The 15,724-nt window shown below is 32.8% G+C and overlaps 1 protein-coding gene across 1 annotated transcript; it reads right to left on the bottom strand.

The window, feature by feature from the left end:
• Positions 1-70: 70 nt before the first annotated feature.
• On the bottom strand, positions 71-13,984 carry LOC139513086 (uncharacterized). The gene is made up of 5 exons (XM_071301251.1): positions 13,614-13,984; positions 8,346-8,556; positions 6,652-6,875; positions 4,710-6,061; positions 71-1,080 (listed from the first exon to the last, which is right to left on the bottom strand). The coding sequence occupies exons 1-4, from the start codon at positions 13,722-13,724 to the stop codon at positions 5,906-5,908; spliced, it is 702 nt and encodes a 233-aa protein (XP_071157352.1). The 5' UTR covers positions 13,725-13,984; the 3' UTR covers positions 71-1,080; positions 4,710-5,905.
• Between the last annotated feature and the right edge of the window lie 1,740 nt (positions 13,985-15,724).

The raw sequence follows: 15,724 nt of genomic DNA, 5'->3' as shown, positions 1-15,724 counted from the left end.
TGCATTGCACTTTCACGGCTTCTTTTAAGTTTATGATTAAATGTAGGATTTGAAAGAAATACTCTTACTATTATGTTGACACTTTTAATTCTATAATGATGTGATTTTGTTACGTACACTGTATACGTGTGTACAAATCATAATTTATTAAAAAAAAAAGTTGTACAAATTATTATTTGTATTTTGACTTTGTACAGAAAGTGCTTAAAAATTTGTTCAAATTACAATTTGCACTAATAACAATTTGTGAAAAAATACCCCCATTTTTCGCTTAAATACTTCCATGCATTCGCATTAAGCCATGTAATAAGTGGTCAGTGGTCAATATTCTCTCTAAAAACTCAAATACACACATGGTCTCATCCTTAATGGTTGCAACGCTTATGCCAAACAAAGCAGAAAGAATATGGAACGTGGGGCATGATCATAACCACATAATAAGTAGCATAGCTCTTTCTCATATTGCTAGCAGAAGAGATAGAAAACGTCGATGCAGTGGCCCAACCATTACACAAACAAACAAAATGAAAGTTTAATTATTTGATGGAGGCAGTAAAAAAAGAACAGATGGAATATCACAAATGCATCCCTTAAAAGATTAAAAAAAATAATGAAATAACTTTCAGTTTCTAATTCTGATTCTAAGTAAATATTAAACCTTATAGAGAATTTATATTCTTTACCTCTACAATCCATTTTTGTCAGTAAGTGTAGGCATCTGTATCGGTGTCGGTATAAGTGTCTGTGAAGAGGAACTATCTAAGAGTCTTTAATGTATTACTGGGTTTATATATTTAGTGTGAACACTGATAAAATTGAGAATGAAAATAGAGAACGTGTCAAAGAGAACACAACCCGACCAAAGAGCAGAAAACAGCCACCAGTGGGTCTTCAATACAGCGAGAAAATTCTACACCCGGATACCACGGCCGACACTCGGCTAACCGAGAGATTGGTCGGTTAATCTTTATTGAGTATATGGCTATATCGGAGGTGGGTCTGTTAATCGGGTTGGCTAAAGTCTGTTAATCAGGTGTTATCGAGGAAATCATTGGAAATTCTACATGTTTCATTGTATAACTTTTTAAATATATGTTTATCATAAAAATAATTCATGTCTAACAAAACAATTCAATGTACTGAATCCAGTGGTGTAATTATCATTTTTCTAGCTTCGATGTACGATCTATAAAATGAAAAGGCGTGTTACTCATCAATAAATTTATACACATTTTACACACACAAAATGTACACAAAGAGACACGTTGGTTGAATTTACTTATATACGATATTTTGAACATCGAACAAAGACAGGCATTATGTTTGTCAACCAAATTGATATCATTGTGTGAAAAATCTACACAAAAATCTGTACTTAGATGACATAAATCAATCTTTATTTAAAACCTGGTCTGTTAATGGGTCGGATGTATAAAACCCGGTCTGTTAATTGGTCTGTTAAGAGTTATGAATGGCAATACACGTATAATTTTATTACTGTATGAGGTGTTATCGGATCAAATGGGTAGGCTCAAGACGAGTGGCTAAAATATACGGAAACAACACATGAGCAATGAAACATAATATATACGGAAACACTGACATGAACAATGAATTTAGGCCATGAATATTGAAAACTGATATAAAAAAGTGTAATATTAAAGTATTATTATACATCATGTTAAAATGCCATATTTTGATTGCCTAATACGAAGGTGTTAATTTACTCTATCACATGGCTGAGCGGGTGACAATTTTTTGGAATGTCACCCTCTTGGCTAGATCAATCAAAAATCGGCAGTTTAAACGACAATGAATTGAATCTACATCAAGTTATTTTATAGACAATGCTTAAAGTTCTAATTTACTATACAACGAAGCGTGGAACGACTCAAACTTATTTCTTTTACAATTGTTGGAAAAACGTATTTCACTTGTTAATATTTTTACTTTAATTCCTATAAATCATTGTGTGTTATGCTTATTGTTGATATTAAACGCATTCGTTCACCATCGATGGGTTTCAACTGGTGATGCACATTTCATCATGTTCATTGTGATGTATATTCCTCAGCCAGATATGAGGCCTTTTGAAAGGGGTATTTACCCAAAATTTAAATAAAATAAATAACAATAACAAAATAACAACAATTGAAAATATTTTTTTTCTTGATAGCAGAGCTTTTTTCCCGTTTCGGGCCTAATCCTTGTATCGTTTATATGTCAAGTCAATGCACTACTATTGTCTATTTACTTCACTTCTGATGATTTTTCAAATACCCGTTAGGCTGTCAAGTACGTGACTACATAGAAAATACTTTATAATAAAACTCATCTGTTAAAGAAAATGATGATACGACATTCATTATAATAAATCAACTATCACATAGCTGAGAGGGTGATGGAGCAGATCGGTATCCCTCGAAAAAACATTGTCAACCTTGGCATCGCCGCGGATGACAATGTTTTCTCGGGACCCAATCTGCTCTATCACCCTCTCAGCTATGTGTTAATATTTATATCTTATCACATATGTGTTACGGATACGGATAAATTTTTAAGATTTACCTGTTATGTTTCATTAAATTGTTATAATTGACCTTTTTTCCCCTCTTTTCTGCAACACTTAAATATGTGATAAATAGCTTAAAGATTATAACATGTTTTTCCATATTTGCCCTGGTATTATCCCTCGACCCATATCGGCCCTCGGCTAAAGCCTCGAGGCCGATATGGGAGTCTCGGGATGATACCAGCGCTAATATAGAAAAGGGCATGTTATAATCTATACATATTGATTTCATCCAAGAATGGTCGCATACATGTATATCATGTGGATTCTTTTTAGGTGGTCATGAATGACACTAATTTGTATCTAAATTGGTATTAACCAGTATATAAATCAGAGATAAACGTCGTAATGTAACTAAACATCAGTAAGTAAAATATATTGGGATGCTAGCATATATAAAGAATAAAGAAATAATAATGAGTAAGATAAAATAAAATGTAGAGAAAAGTAACAGACAATTTAAAGAATATAGAAATAAACAACACCCCCAATCCAGACCCTCATTGTATACACGAGAATCTGGATGGAAACACAGAATATATAGAATAATAGATAAGGACAGTAGGAAGTGATGCATTAATAAACAAGAATGTGTCCTCAGTACACGAATGCCCCACTCGCATGCACTATCATTTTCTATGTTCATTGGACCGTGAAATTGGAGTAATATCTCTAATTTGGCATTAAAATTAGAAAGATCATATCATAGGGAACATGTGTAACAAGTTTGAAGTCGATTGGACTTCAACTTCATCAAAAACTACCTTAACCAAAAACTTTAACCTGAAGCGGGACAGACGGACGAACGGACGGACGGACAGACGGACGGACGGACGGACGGTACGATGGACGGACGATACGACGGACGGACGGACGGACGAACGGACGCACAGACCAGAAAACATAATGCCCCTCTACTAGCGTAGGTGGGGCATAAAAAAGATAGAAAAAAATAATAACTGTTTGAGAATAAAGACATAAAAAACACCCCTGGGTGTTGAAACAGTAACGGATTGCTATGTACTCATATTGGTAATAAATGCTAAAAGTTTACATGCGGACAACTGCAGTTCTCCTCTGCACTTATGTAGAAAGGAACTAAACGGAATAAAATGAATTAAAACTTAAGATAACCAAATGTAGCTGTATTCGCTCCTTTCCATTTACTTCTTTAGACTGATTTGTAAACAACAGATGATTCAGTAATAGAAGAAAAGAACCAATCGGATGATGTTGACGATTTAGAGTTTAACGTCCAGTGACAAATATCATGTGCATATGAGAACGACAACATGTTATATGTACCCTGTGTTGTATTAGAAAGATACTTTCGGACGGATTTGAGAACGTGCTACTTTGAACAGACACAAAAATTAAGGCTGAAGAAAACGTTAATAATAGATTCATGCATATTCCAGCAGGCAATCCATATACATATATTGAAGTGACACACCCCTTAATAAAATGCAAAGGAAGTCAAAATAAAAATGTTCTTACTAGAAGGATACTGTTGCAGCGTATAATCATTTTTTTTTACTCAAGAGCATCTCATTCTTAACTTTTTCAAAGGGAAAATATAAAGGTAGCACAACTATTGTCGTGGCTAAATAACTCTTAACTGACACAATTTCAATTTTCCAACCCATTAACAGACTTTATTCCCATAATGTTCACTAAAACGTGGTATTACTCACGTTATATTACAATTATGAAATATTTACTAATTTCAATTTATATTTTAGAACCAAAGTACGATTTTGTGTCCTTTAAATGATATCTAAAATTGTTTTTTTCGCCTTTCATTACAAAAATTGCTATGCGTATAAGCATAAATACTACATACTTGCGCGACGCCTTTTAGTTTTACTGAAAACTGCGCAGACTATGAAATGTTTTTACAGTTGGAAAATGTTCTATGATATATATCATTTTGTCAGACACTTTTCTTTTTTTGATTTGATTCTTATAATGTACCTAAAATCTGTATATTAAATAGATTTTAATAGTAAAATTGTGCGTTTTACTCTTAACAGACGTATAACCAACCCGATTAACAGACCAACCGCCGATATAGCCGCATACTCAATATAGATTAACCGACCTATCTCTCGTTTAGCCGAGTGTCGGCCGTGGATACGTGCTTCCTTAATGGATATGTAATGATTAAGTATACATACTCTGACGGAGAGCTTGTTCCAAATGTGGTTAAATGTTGCTCTGTTATTTCAGAGAAGATTTTTGCAAACGTAAACGACGACGGACGACAGACGCCAAGTGATGGGAAAAGCTCACTTTAGCCCAATTGAGGTAAAAATTATAAAATCCTTCGGCCATTCTGTTTGACAAATACCTGACGAAAGACATTGTGATTTTATGTTACGTAAAAAAAGTTTCAATTATTAACTATTTTTTCATTTACCATTTTCTGTATTGTTTTTGGTCAGTGAATACTTATCAGTAGTCTTTTGTTTATTTGTGTCTATGGGGTGTGTCTTTTTAACATTATTTTAATATATACACAATATATCTTTTGTTAATATATCCTTAAATATAGTTACTTTCCACAAACTATTAAGTTATTTCATTAACGAAACTCATTGAAAGTATATACGGAGTCTTCAGAAGAAGGGCCAATTTTCCCTGATTTTTGGAATATTTACGAGTTGATAATTCACCTTTTAATGCTCCTTAGGGGCGTTAACACACAAAATCAATATTGGTTTTGAAAAACAAAAAAATCAATAGTCTTGGTCTTATTTATCGTAGGAATACCTGGTCAAGGTATGAAAATAGATGATGTGACGTGTTTTAATGCGCATCTATGATCATCTATCAGGCTATTTAGAAACATGATTTACCTACATAATCAAATGAAAAAAATCAATGGAAAATTGGTCTTCCTCTTTGTGATCACACAAAACATCAAGAGGATTCTTGTACCTTATCGACTCGATTCATAAGATTCTTTTCCAGGAATCAAATTGTGTTAGCATGATATTTGAATGTACAAGCAAATTTCATTTCTATTATGTACAAACAACTATCAAATCCATAATTTAGTTTCAATAAAAAATATTTGATTTGACTAAAATGTATTTAAGATATGAATAAAAATCATGTAACAACAACATATATTATATATTATATGTACACATAACTTTGTAAGAACATTAACAACAGATGACTGGCAGTTATGGAAAAAGCTTTACAAAAAATACAAAAAAACCGGTTCTACAGCATTTGTTCATTTTAACAGTTTCATAATAGGTGTAACTAACAGTTATACTTATTAACTAATGATAATAAGTATATTTCACTTCTCAATTGTTCTTTCTACATTTCAACTCGTCTTTCACAATAACCCTTTCTTGCTGAAGGTTCCATGCGGCATTCGTATTCTTCCGGACAAGTACACCTGTATTCCGTGGTTGCGTTCTTTTTTATTTTCTTACACACTCTTCTATTGGATGTGTTCATGTTGCAGGTTCTCTAAAAGTATTCAAAAAGATATTAACAAAATTGAGAATGGAAATGGGGAATGTGTCAAAGAGACAACAACCCGACTAAAGAGCAGATAACAGACGAAGCATATTTCAGAAATGTGTGTGAGCTTTCATTTTTATGTTGCCACTAGTTACTACAATTTTGAATAATCAAACATAAACTAAAGCTTTTGAAATTAAAATAAAAAGATACGATAAAATAAAGTAAAAGTACAGTTAATTCGGTCCGGTAGACCTTGTTTCCTAGTTATTAAACTTCTCTTTAAATAAAAAAGGATGGTTCGTCACTCAAAGATCAAAAGAAATATAAGAGGGGGGGGGGGGCAATACCTTTTTGTGTTAACCTGTTTTGGTGTTGTTAACTGTTATCTGATATCAATTAAAGCTGTTAACTGTTTTCAACCCACTTTGTTAACTGTTATCAGCATTTTTGCATTTTTGTTAAATGTTTTTGCCAAAATCAAGTTGTTGTTAACATGTTAACGGACCCCCTATTGCCCCCTCATTTAACCATTTGTGAATGTTATCTATTCGGTTTTTATCTAACTTTTTTTTTACATTCAACATAATATTTACCATACTGCAGACAAATTCATGGGTGATTTGGAAAGTGGACACATAGTACGCTCTCTTCAATTGTAAATTGTAATCATTATTTGGGCAAGCACAGTTCACGCTCTCAATTACATCAGGGTACATAACCCCAGTCATTACAACTGCCACTTCCCCTTCTTCCACATTACAAATTGTATCTGGAGTCGGTTCTGTGCAATAGTTCGACTTGTATTCAACACGTTTTCCTACAAGTATAAAATAAATACTGTAAAATCAAATATCTGTATAAAAAAAAAACAGTCGACAATTTAAATATGTTCAATACTTGATTGATGCTACAAAAAAGGGTGTATTTATAAGGTTTATGACACCTTCTGTAGCCATGTGAATTACGAAATTTTCAATCTGCAATAGTATCAAAACAGCAAAAATAATGAATAACAGAGGTAGGCTATTTTGTTCATATACCAAGGGGATACTTCGTGCAAAGCATTATTATTTATTATTTCATTACATTTAATAGATAAAGGAGATTTTAAAGCAAATAAAACCAAGATTTTTGTAGAAAATCCTGACTTTAATACAGAGATTTCTGAAGAAAAAAAATTAAACATAGATTACTCATCTGTTTTTCTAGGATGTGATAGTCTTTATGGTTTTGAAAAAAAAGAAGTTCTAAACAATCTTTAAAATTCCAAAATAAACTCGTGCAGAGTCACACAAGTCGATCACACTCTAGAAGGTGTACTTGAATTGGTCCATATTTAAATGGTTTTAACCAATATCTAAGGAAATCATTGTTAGCATTGCATGCAATAGTCTAATATCTACCAACCACCGAATTGCCAAATACGAGAGTTCAAGGTGAAAGGCTACATGGATTTTCTATAAAACGTCAATACGTTTAGCATTGAATCAACACAAGGATACACAGGGGCGGATCCAGCCATTTAAAAAAAGGGGGGCTTAACCCAGGAAAAAAGGGAGGGGGTCCAACTATATCTCCCCATTCAAATGCATTGATCGGCCAAAAAAAGTGGTACAACCCCGGACCCCCTGGATCCGCCACTGGTACATGATCTTTAATGCTAATAATGTATGAGGGGGAAACATACAAATTGGATTATCTTCCCTTCACCAGAGTTTGAAATAAATTAAGTCATTATATTCCGCTTTTGACCACAGGTTATTGGGTTAGAAATAACTGAAAAATCACAAATGCATTAAAAAATGTATGCGAGATAAGTTGGGGAAGTTGCCTTTTGATAAAATTGACATGCCAGATGGTAATTAAGAGGAAAAGAAGACAGGACAATCATTTAAACAAGGATCGTTTATCGATCATTGATCCTATGAAGTTTTAAAAATATCCGATCTGTAGATTAAGAGAATCTTTTTTCAAATTGGCTAGTCAGACCTGGAAAAACTTGAACGAAAATCTAGTAATTTATTGTAATAAGAACATCTGTATACTATTCCTGACAGGTTTAGTCGAGGGCTTAGTTCAAACAAACCTGGTGGTTTTGAAGAGATGATGAGGGACTACTGAGAAGCAAAGTAATCTAAATTTGGCTCAAGTGAGAATAAATTGACCAGAAACTATCATCATTGGTGCAGACATTTAATACGTTTTGTGTGAAACAGAAGCATTTAAATTTTAATCAATTCCATTCATCCTAAACGTAAAATTTTATTTTCCTCTTTAAATATCTTACCTGATGATAAAAGATTTCGTGTAATTGTTCTTCCTGGTGCATTGTCCCATCCTCGCGGGCAGGTAATACCATCTGGGCAAGTGCAGATCTCTGTTATTGTTTCAAATAGTGTTTCTTCTCGTTCAACATCTCCGTTAGGTGAACGTCTTTGGGAGATTGTCTTCAATGCATAATCGCAAGGTTCATTGTGCCTGCTGCATTGGGGCAAACTCTGCAAAATTTCAAAATCATTTTACTTTTATAATTCTGCCAACAGGAATCATACAAATGATGTCTTACAGTTTCAATATGTGGGCCTTTGCGGTATGGTTTTTGCCCATTGTTGTATTTGATTTCTGTTAGAGTGTTGTCTCAAAGCAACCATACCTTTTTATCAACGAATTGTTTACATCAGAAATGCAAGTATTTGTAAAGAAATCGAAGAATAATAATATATGAGTCTTTATTTTGAATTTTCTGAAATTAGTAATTTTATAGTTGACCGTTGGATAAGTTAATCAGTAAGTAACCCCTTGTATCTAGAACAGCTGATAAAAACTGAGTGAGTTCTTCGGGTGACAAATGCTTCCTTTTTATTCTAGACTATTCTATTATTTTATAAAAACATGTACCATCAACTTCGACATAGCCTTCTATAATGTTTCTAGAACTCAGCGTGTAAAAATGAAATTCAATATTTATACACATAAAAAAGAGAAAGCGGTGCGCAAGCGCCTTTGATTCCAGCTAGGGGTCAAACTGAGACTTTTACCACATGACCTTGTCATTTCTTCTCCTTTCAAAGATTTTAAGTAGTTTGTGTATTTCAAAAAGATGATACAATATAAAAGAAGAAAGAAAAACTGCATTGCTATAATATTACAGAAAGTGTACCCTTCCTAAATTAAGTACCATGTTTGACACAAGACACAGAAATAATATTCCTTCTAGCTCAACTCGGCGAAACTGTAAGAGTTGTGCCTCAAAAATACTTGAATCTGCACCTGTCGTATTATCACTTTTGTTATATAAAAAGACCATATGTATGTCAATATTAATTAAGCTATATATGTACAGCTCCTATATAGATTACAAGTAAGGGTCGGTTAATGGATGGTTAATCAGATAAATGGACAATTTATAATACCAGAGCCGGCCTAGGCCTATTGTGTGTTGGGTTGAAACTTCTGGGACAATATATAATGGACAAAATAATAGCTTTATAACTGATCAATGCAGCCATAATAGACAATAGGGCATTAAGTAAAACTAATACATCGCAAATTAACCGCATAGACCGAGATAAATCGCTTTTAATTGGAAACATTTATCTGAAATTATCTTATTATCTTAGGTCGTGTTGCTGAAGTCAAGGATATTGGTTATTTCATATTTCTGTGAACTAAATATTAAGGGCTGTCTTTTTCCTCTATATAATGGGGAATTTATTTCTTCTTTAATTATTAACAGGGTGCCAAAAATGCGGAATTAATCTAAGGAAATACAATAAAAAGCGACTGCAAACCAAACCAAAAATAAAACAATTTATTTTAAATAAAACCATATATATTCAAAAGAATATTTTTTTTAATAAATGTCCTTATTATCCATTATTGAAGATTTGCCAAATTCTTTCAAAATAACAGTTTTAGGCTACATCTATATGGAAAAACAAGGGTGGCATAATTCATTTGCATTTCTTAAGTTGTATGTAGGTAACTCTAATTTTAAAATTCAAAATTTAATATTCCTAACTTCACTTGTAACTGTGTAACTCGACAATTGAACATTTGAGAATTGTAACTCAAACTTTACAACTATGTTTACAAATTGTAATATGTGTTTTTGTAATTTGTACATTTGTGTAATTTGCTTTTGTAATTTGTACATTTTTTTTTATGCAAACAAGTAATTCAAAATTAATGATATGGCAATTTGCCATCTGTCATTTTAGTTCTTTGAAAGTACAAATGTATATTCAATCTTCAATTATTTCATATTTACATATATTTTTTATTATAATAAATACAGGAATAAAATGTTGGTGTTTAACACCACTGTCAGCACTATTCGTAATGAGCTCTCTCATTACAATCAGTTTTTATTCGTGAAAGAAGTCGAAGTTTCGGGAGAGAACCACTTAACTTTCTCAGGAAATATTCATATACATTGACACAGAACAAACGCTGCTTTCGAATTGACGTTATAAAAACTAAAATTTGTGAAAATAAAAAATAAATGAACTTAATTTGAAAGACGTTTGTTATATCGTTACAACTGTTTTACAATCATCATTTTGGAACCTTTAAGAGCGGACTGCATGTGCTTTATAGGTTTGGAACCTTTAAGAGCTGACTGCATGTGCTTTATAGGTTTCGGAACCTTTAAGAGCTGACTGCATGTGCTTTATAGGTTTCGGAACCTTTAAGAGCTGACTGCATGTGCTTTATAGGTTTCGGAACCTTTAAGAGCTGACTGCATGTGCTTTATAGGTTTCGGAACCTTTAAGAGCGGACTGCATGTGCTTTATAGGTTTCGGAACCTTTAAGAGCTGACTGCATGTGCTTATAGGTTTTGCTCATTTTCTTTAATTTCTGTTGATTTTTCTTTTGCTATGTATTATACAACTAGCTTATTAACATTTTAAAGCATATTGCACTCATACATGTTTATTGCTTTATAAATCATTGTTGTTTACTGCTAACCTGAAGTGTATACAGACAATAAAACACACTCCTTTTGGACAGACTATATGTTAGTCATATTTTGTAATAAAACAAACTGTTTTCTGCATAAATTACGGAATTTTATAACTTAAAATTTTAGCTGTTAATCTCAAGATGAAAAAGATCTCTTACATCCTCATAAACTTTACATTCTTTTGAAATCATTCGCCTTACTTTTTATAATTTATATTGGAGTAAGTATAGGATCGGGAGAGCAGATATTCTTGAAGGTATAGGATAGGGAGATTATGTGTTCTTGAATGAAGGTGGTGTAGGATTGCGTGAAAGGGAAGCTATTCTTTAAGGTATGAGCGTTAGAGTGTGTGTTCTTGAAGTTATAGGATCGAGAGGGCATGCGTTCTTTATGGTATAGGATCGGAAGAGCAAGTGTTCTTTAAGGTTTAGGGTCGGGAGAGCAGGTGTTCATGAAGTTATGGGATTGAGAGAGCATGTGTTCCTTGTGGTATAGGATCGAGAGATAAGTCATTGAAGGTGAAGGATTGGGAAAGCAGGATGTTTTTGAACGTATATGATGGGGAAAGTGTGTGTTTCATTTCGGTCTTTAAGTTGAAAAAATGTCAAGTTTGTTTTTCTTGTGCAAACTTTGAGGGACGCCGTTTTCGGATTATTTTGGTTAAATTGATGTTATTTTGCATAGTCTCGGTTAAAAATGCACATAACTGACATGTTCCTGGGGCTAGCCATTTAACGAATAGAAGTACGACGGATATACCATGTTTACCCTTATTCAAATCATCATATTTCCGCGATGAGTAATTTCAATTTTTAGTGATCTTTAGTGGTTTATTTCTGTAAATGTAATTATTGAAGAAGTGCTTTTTTAATGAAATAATTATCTTCAGGAAGTTATAGGTCAAGTGGTGTTTCATTGTTTCCGCTTATACAAATATACGAAGGCTATGTTTTAACAAACATATCGAATAATATAACAGAAAAACTGTACATGATAGTTTTAAACAAGCACATTGTTTAAAAAATGTTTTAAAAGTATATTCTCGAGAAGAAATGTGGTACCAAAAGTTTGTAGAAGTTAGCAATTATATGTCCTCGTGCGGCCTTCAAAAATAAGCAAAGCTTCTAATAAGCTATAATAGAAATCGAAATTATAAATATAAAACAATTCAAAAAAGAAAACTAACGTCCTAATTAACGGTTAAAAAACACCAACGGAAAATAAAATATGATGAACAACAACAAACGACACCACTGAATTACAGGTTCATGACTTTGGACAAGCACAGTATAGAAAGTGGCGGGTTTCAAACAAATATGCAGGCGCCAAAACAAAATACGTATATATATAGAGTGAAAAGGGCTTAAATCTTCAGGTCGACAAAGCGCATAAACACAACGACTAAAGAAAACAGGTACAGATCTTAGAGTACTTGCATTTGTTGAAACCTAGCTAAAAGCTAATAAAAACTTATAAAAAATCATGAGGCTAAGACTTAAATATCAACCATCCAAAATACAATGGATGAACTGTAAGCCTGTCTAAAACAGCCAGAGAAAAACATAACCTTGTGCAATGTCAAAATATATGTACCGACAATGTTTCTCTTTTGAGGGGTGGAGGCGCCGGGTGCATCCCCGTCTGAATACGACTTTGGTTTATCCGGATCGCACCTAAATAAATGTGCTCGTAAAAATTAGAAAGCTTTTGTTTACTTATGTATACAACGCTTTATGTTATTGACAAATTTTGACTATGGGAATGACATATTAAAAGGACTACATATATATATGTATAGTATAAACTTGAGGAACTGACATTATTTTTCGGACAAAGGGGCAGGAGGACCCTTTGGGGCGGGGTATAAAAAAAACGTGATTGCTTATTGGTCAGCTCATCTGGTAAATGTATTCAATTGTTTAGTTACGATCAAAAATTGTTATATTGAATCAAATGGTAGCATAGCTAAATTGCAAGGGTTAATTCATAGGGCTTTTCATTCGTTCCAATAAAACAATGACATATATAGCATAGAAACCATGTTGCTGTAACTTGTACAGTGATAACGATAGGGTTTTAGACTAGCAATGAATGCCACAAAGCGCTTCGGGAATTTCTCTTTTTTTCCTGAAGATTTAACGTGTTATTGCTGAATAGTAGTTTATAAATGATGCGCTTCTAGTTTTACTATTGTTATTGTTATATGGTATTTATAAGAACAAGAACACATCAAATAAATTAAAACATGTTTAGATATTAAAGAACGTAATTTACTAAATAATAAATAAACCACAAAAAACATTTAGAAAAGGGGAGTTCATTCCCCAATTACCTGTCTTCAATCCTAAACCTCCCAATTACCTGTCTTCAATCCTAAACCTGAATACTTTTTACTCATTTTTTTAAGAACGATTGGATTTAATTCTCGATCTCGCCAATTGCTCTCTCAAAATAATAGTAATAAAAACACTGTGATGAAATATTCATTTGAAAGAAATAATCGAATACTGATTCGATTTTCATTTACTATATATATATAAAACATTGAATTTTTTTTTTTATGTTAAATGGTTAAGTAAATATACTTGCCGACCATGGTTGATCGTTGGATAAAAAATCCTCAAAACTTGGTATTGCATGTACGGTCAACAGACTCACACACACAACCACACACAAACTTGAAAACAAATATATCTGCATTGTACTATAGCTGAAAAGTTTATACTGATATCTGTCCCGAGTCTTCCTTTTTATAAGCAAACAATTGGCCGTAGTTCGTGGGTGGAATTGATTAGTTTTAAATATGTTATAGTCATCTGATCATATCATTAAATTACATACAATATGCCATTATCTTCTGAATATGTAAATCCGTTGTTATAATTAAGTCGCAATTATAAAAGTAAGTGATAACGGTGTAATTTGAGAAATAATTGTATTTTGGGGAATGGACAGCAAAGAATACAAACAACCTTTAAATATCTTATTGTTTTGTCATACATTTCGATCAGGTGATCAGTACGAAAAAGAATGAGTGCATTTGGTAAAAAGGTAAGATAGTTTGAAAGGTACAAAAAAAAATAAGAATTATTTGTTCTCTCCTTGAAGTGACACATAACATATTTTGGTTACATTTCTCTCATGCGACTCGTGTCATTCAAATCCCGATATCTATAAGCAGCTAGACCGCCCTTAACATACTGGAGCTTATTGAGGAATGAACTAATCTTCTGTTCGGTACTCTAGTCTACTATTGAAGCTGAGTCGGCTATATCAGTGAAGCCTGGAGTTCTATCGTTGGAGCTAAAAAAATCCTTTTAGTGAAGACTGGACCGCATCAGTGGAGCCAGGAATCCAAATAAAAACATTGCTTTAAAGAGCCATGTACACCGTGAAAAAAATGCTCAATTTTGAACCTGGAGCCCGACGACAAACTTAGGATGGAGACCGAAACTTACAATCGGCGTAATTCTCAAAGTTAAGTTCACTGGTACTTGATTGAAACACAATATTGAAATAGTGTAGGTTATATGTGTTTTTGTATGTATACGTCATATGCACAGTACAAATAAAAGTAGGATTGTGTAAAATGATTCAATTTTTACAGGTATCTCACACCTATCTTTTCAAGGTTGAGTGCCTATATTTACAAGTTTTATATGGTTTCGAAAATGCGAGGGTTAAAGTTAAGACTAAACAATAAAAAATATGTTCGTATAACTCTTTATGAAAAAGTCGAGTTGCGAGAAAAAGATATATAGTAAAAGCAGAACATATATGTATCTATCCTGTCCGATACCCATATACTAGTAAATGTTTTTGTTATTAAGTTATACATATACTGAACTTCCCAGGTTAAAGATTATTTATTTTATACATTTGATTATCATTGGGACGCTTGAAGTTTTGAATATTCAAAGAAAATTAAAAAATATTCTGTCCCACCAGAGACGTTTTATTTTATGTCTCTGTTCCCACATACGTGTCTATTTGTAAATAAATAATCTGGTTTCCATAAAAAGAAAAAAAAAGAAAAAAAAAAAAAGAGACTTTAATATAAGTATTCGCTTTTTGTTATGAAAATGTTCTGGATCCTCATTTTGCCTTACAATGAGATACCACACGACACCAAGTTCAACGTAGATTCCCGATTCGTAGATTTTTTTTTAATTTAATTTAAATATGTTCATTTCGAATTAAAAAAACAAAAACGAAACTAAACATTGTATTACAATTAGGGAGGACAGTTGAGCAACGAAACAATGCCGGGAAGTTTGGTGTGATTCAAAAACTTGTATATGTGGCATATTTCAATATGTATTCCTTTCTTTTTTACTGACCCCGGTTATGTGGGATTACATCATACAAAGTCTATCCAAAATATTTTTCAAAGAATTCCGCTAAAACCGGTGTTAGCGCCGTCTTAAACTTGCATTGGGTGAGAGTTAAACTTGTTGTTCCATGTTGAAGGCTGCGAAGAACAGCAACAAAAGACATGTTCGTTTGTTTTTTGTCTGGGGTTTTGTCATGGATGGATACCCCATATCCTTTTTTTGTGCAAAGACACACAAGTTGGATGTTTGACAAACAAGAGATGGATTTTGTCAATTTTTTAAGCTATTTTACCATTGGACCTCTGTCGATAGGAGTTGTAGTGAAGTTTATATAATAGCTTTCAAATCCATTTAAGAAGGTAATCC

This window comes from Mytilus edulis, chromosome 2, assembly GCF_963676685.1.
Source record: "Mytilus edulis chromosome 2, xbMytEdul2.2, whole genome shotgun sequence".
In the NCBI taxonomy this organism is placed as follows: domain Eukaryota; kingdom Metazoa; phylum Mollusca; class Bivalvia; order Mytilida; family Mytilidae; genus Mytilus; species Mytilus edulis.
This window is presented reverse-complemented; position numbering and strand designations above follow the sequence as displayed.

Coding starts and splice junctions, on each gene's coding strand:
- LOC139513086 (XM_071301251.1), bottom strand. CDS start 13,724: ATGCAGATATATTTGTTTTCAAGTTTGTGTGTGGTTGTGTGTGTGAGT. Junction 6,876..8,345: donor ACGAAATCTTTTATCATCAG/GTAAGATATTTA, acceptor TTATACTTGTAG/GAAAACGTGTTGAATACAAG. Junction 6,062..6,651: donor ATGAATTTGTCTGCAGTATG/GTAAATATTATG, acceptor GAATACTTTTAG/AGAACCTGCAACATGAACAC.